At 36.0% G+C, this 3018-nt stretch overlaps 1 protein-coding gene across 2 annotated transcripts in view; it reads right to left on the bottom strand.

Moving 5' to 3' along the window:
- The window catches only part of LOC107660477 (UPF0505 protein C16orf62 homolog), a 23197-nt gene that overhangs the window by 16294 nt on the left and 3885 nt on the right, over positions 1-3018 (bottom strand). For both annotated transcript variants that reach the window (XM_016449785.1, XM_016449786.1), the window contains 7 exons: positions 1996-2072; positions 1783-1911; positions 1535-1619; positions 1268-1324; positions 1084-1180; positions 233-280; positions 56-149 (listed from right to left, as the gene is read on the bottom strand). In XM_016449785.1, the coding sequence (XP_016305271.1) occupies positions 56-149; positions 233-280; positions 1084-1180; positions 1268-1324; positions 1535-1619; positions 1783-1911; positions 1996-2072 (587 nt within the window). The remainder of the gene's footprint in view (positions 1-55; positions 150-232; positions 281-1083; positions 1181-1267; positions 1325-1534; positions 1620-1782; positions 1912-1995; positions 2073-3018) is intronic.

The following is a 3018-nucleotide window of genomic DNA, read 5'->3' as shown; positions in this document are numbered from 1 at the left end:
GTAGGGAAAACCTGTTAAAATACACAATATAATCAAATAATATTATTCTTCTCACCCTGCATAAATACGCGCGTGCGTATACAGCCACCAGTGGATCTCCTATTCCTCTGATCATCGCTGTCAGTCTCTGCAGCGTCTCCTGAATCCCACTGAAGGACAGAAAGAGGACATCAGTGACCAATGAAAATACCAACCTGCATGAACAGAAGTGTTGCATTGCTCAGATTCTTACGACTTTGTCAAGAAGCGGTTGCATTTCAGAAGAGCAGCTTCAACATATCTGAGCTAAAGTCAAGGGTTCACAATTACACTCTTGGGGTTCGATTCATATTTGTGTTATTTTTTCCCATCTTTCAACAGTTTCTTATAACCACGATGCTATAAAGCTGACTGTATCAAATGTTATATGCAAATTTATAAGGCCTTCAAATCATTAGCATGATCAAAACACATTTTTCACAATCTTCTGTATGCCTTCTGTCATCTGATTGATAGTTTGTAATTTTTTGGTAATGAAAAGGCATTTTATTGTAATTTGATTGCCTTTTTGCTCTAAATTTTTGACTGTTTGACTTTTATAAAGTAAACATAACAATAACTTTTTTATTGTTATTAATATTTCAAGATGAATACTAGACTGAAGCAACTTAGGTTTACTTTATTATCCATATATAATGTTTTGGAGAAATCATCTTAAAATGTGAGCATCAAATATGAGATCAAGCTTTTGAGGAACATTTATCTTTCAATAATCATTGTATTGCATATATAGAATATATATAGAATATATACAGTACATATATATAGAAAAAAAAACAAGATTTTGTCCAAAGGTTCAACAAACTGTTCTATTGCCAAATTATATTTTTCGGACTATTTCATATGTCAGGCTTCCTCATTAAAACATCGTTGGCTTACTTTCTAAACAGTGCTGGTGCTTTTAAAACACTGCTGTTTGTTTTTACACGCTTATTTATTTTAATAACTTTTTTGCATCAACATTTCTACATATGAATTATTGAAAATGCTTAAATACTTAAACAAGACATGGAAAAGTGTGTCAAAATCCTGCTGAAAAGATACAATCGAGGGACAAGCTCTCTGATGGAGGCGATTTTAAAGAACCAGTTGAGGCACGTCTCTTTGGCTGTGTCATTCACATCATCAGCGGAGAACGATTCTGAGAACGACATTAATGAGAAAATGCATTAACAAAGTCACAGAGATGGTAAAAGAACATGCTGAGTTGTGATGCATTTTGTTTTACCTGGTAGAGGATGAGGGTCAGCACACATGGACCAGATCCTGTCATACACCAGGCCACCTGTACACATATGACATAACCAAGAGTAACAAACAAACATTTTCCTATTATCTTGCTGCATTTAAATACACTCTTCACTCTTCAAATGATCAGCACTGAAGAAAGTAAATGGTGAAGCTTGTCATTTATAAAGTTAAGAATGGGGGTAAAAAATATGTTGTCAGTAAAATACGAACAAACAGAAAGATTACTGACATGAGCAACACTTACCGAATGTGTCCAGGATATCTGTGATGAGAACAAACTTGCTGGGGTAGAACTGAATTACTGACGTATCAGAGAGCAGCTTGGAGCACTGACACACAAAATTTTGATGAAGAATTTTTTTTTTTGCTGCACTGATGAATCATTCACAACAAGACCGGAAATGTGCATTATTAAAGTTAATAGACTCGATTTTGGCTTGAAATGTCACTTCAGTGTATACTGATGGTTTATGTGTTAACAGGTTCTCATACCTGGATGACGATTTTTAGGGCTTTGACTTTCTGGTCTGAACCCCAGGCTTCCTTCAGAGACTGGTTGAGCTCTTCAATGCGGTTGACATAGTCCTTCTGGGACAGGTTCAAGAGCTCCCTCTGGGAGCCCTGAGCACACACAATACGCCACATATTCATTAACATGTCTACCAACAAACAGTAAAGCACAAGACATCTCCAGACGAGACCCACCTCCTCCAGGTCATCCAGTTCCTCCAGACGAGTGCGCACCTTCTCTGACACCGCTGAGCTGGGACTGGATGCTTTACCTTAACACAAACCAAACTATTAAATGTGTCTATTACAGTTTGTCAATGTCATTATTCAGATAGAAGTCATTGTACAGACTCAGTAGTTTCATTGCACAGAAGCAGCACAGTCAGGGATATATCAGGGATAACTCATCAGCACTGGTCAGGTTGGACCAACAGTGTATCACAATGGATTTTTATTGAAGTATTTTATAAAGCAATTGCAAAGTTTTTACTTTTCATAATAATAATAATAATAAAACATTTTTAAATGTGAAAATTAATGGAGGTTTAATGGAGGATCGCATTTCCTGAGCAGCTAAATAACAACTGGAATAGCTACAAACTAGGTTTGTGACGGTGAGGAAATTTTCCCACCGGTTAATCGACGTGTGACAACACCGGTAATACCGGTATCACCGCGGGGGCGGGGGTGTTCCCTCTTTTCCTCGCTTTCCTTCGCTTTTAAATAGCTTAAAAGCGCCGTGCGCATTTTACTTTCACTTTCGAATTAGCGGCAGTTCGACGTCAATTTCTTGAATGCAACAACAAAATACAACGTCAAACTCACTTTAGCCTATATACTGTATAAAACATAGAACTTTTATTAACATATACACCATGCTATAGGGCAGGCTATGCCTAATATAAAATAACAAATAACTTACATAAAGTTTAAATGTACACAACTGGAAACAAGTAAACATGTATAATATATAATCAAATAAGTAAGAAACGTAGAACGTTTATTAGCAAAATGAGTAAGAAAGCTTGGAGGCACGGCATACACCTTGATGTCAAATAAAATAAATAAATGACACAAAGTTTAAATAAAGTAAAAATCAGCAAACAATGTGGAACCAATTAAATAAGAAACAAATGTTTAAAAAAACTTCCAAAATCACCTTAGATAAACGGCAAAAGTCAACAGGCTTTTCAAAATCCAAAATATTGCCAAACAGGC

This window comes from Sinocyclocheilus anshuiensis, unplaced genomic scaffold (assembly GCF_001515605.1).
Source record: "Sinocyclocheilus anshuiensis isolate Anshui unplaced genomic scaffold, SAMN03320099.WGS_v1.1 scaffold1449, whole genome shotgun sequence".
In the NCBI taxonomy this organism is placed as follows: domain Eukaryota; kingdom Metazoa; phylum Chordata; class Actinopteri; order Cypriniformes; family Cyprinidae; genus Sinocyclocheilus; species Sinocyclocheilus anshuiensis.
The sequence above is the reverse complement of the archived record's forward strand: the minus strand, read 5'-3'. Positions and strand labels throughout refer to the sequence as shown.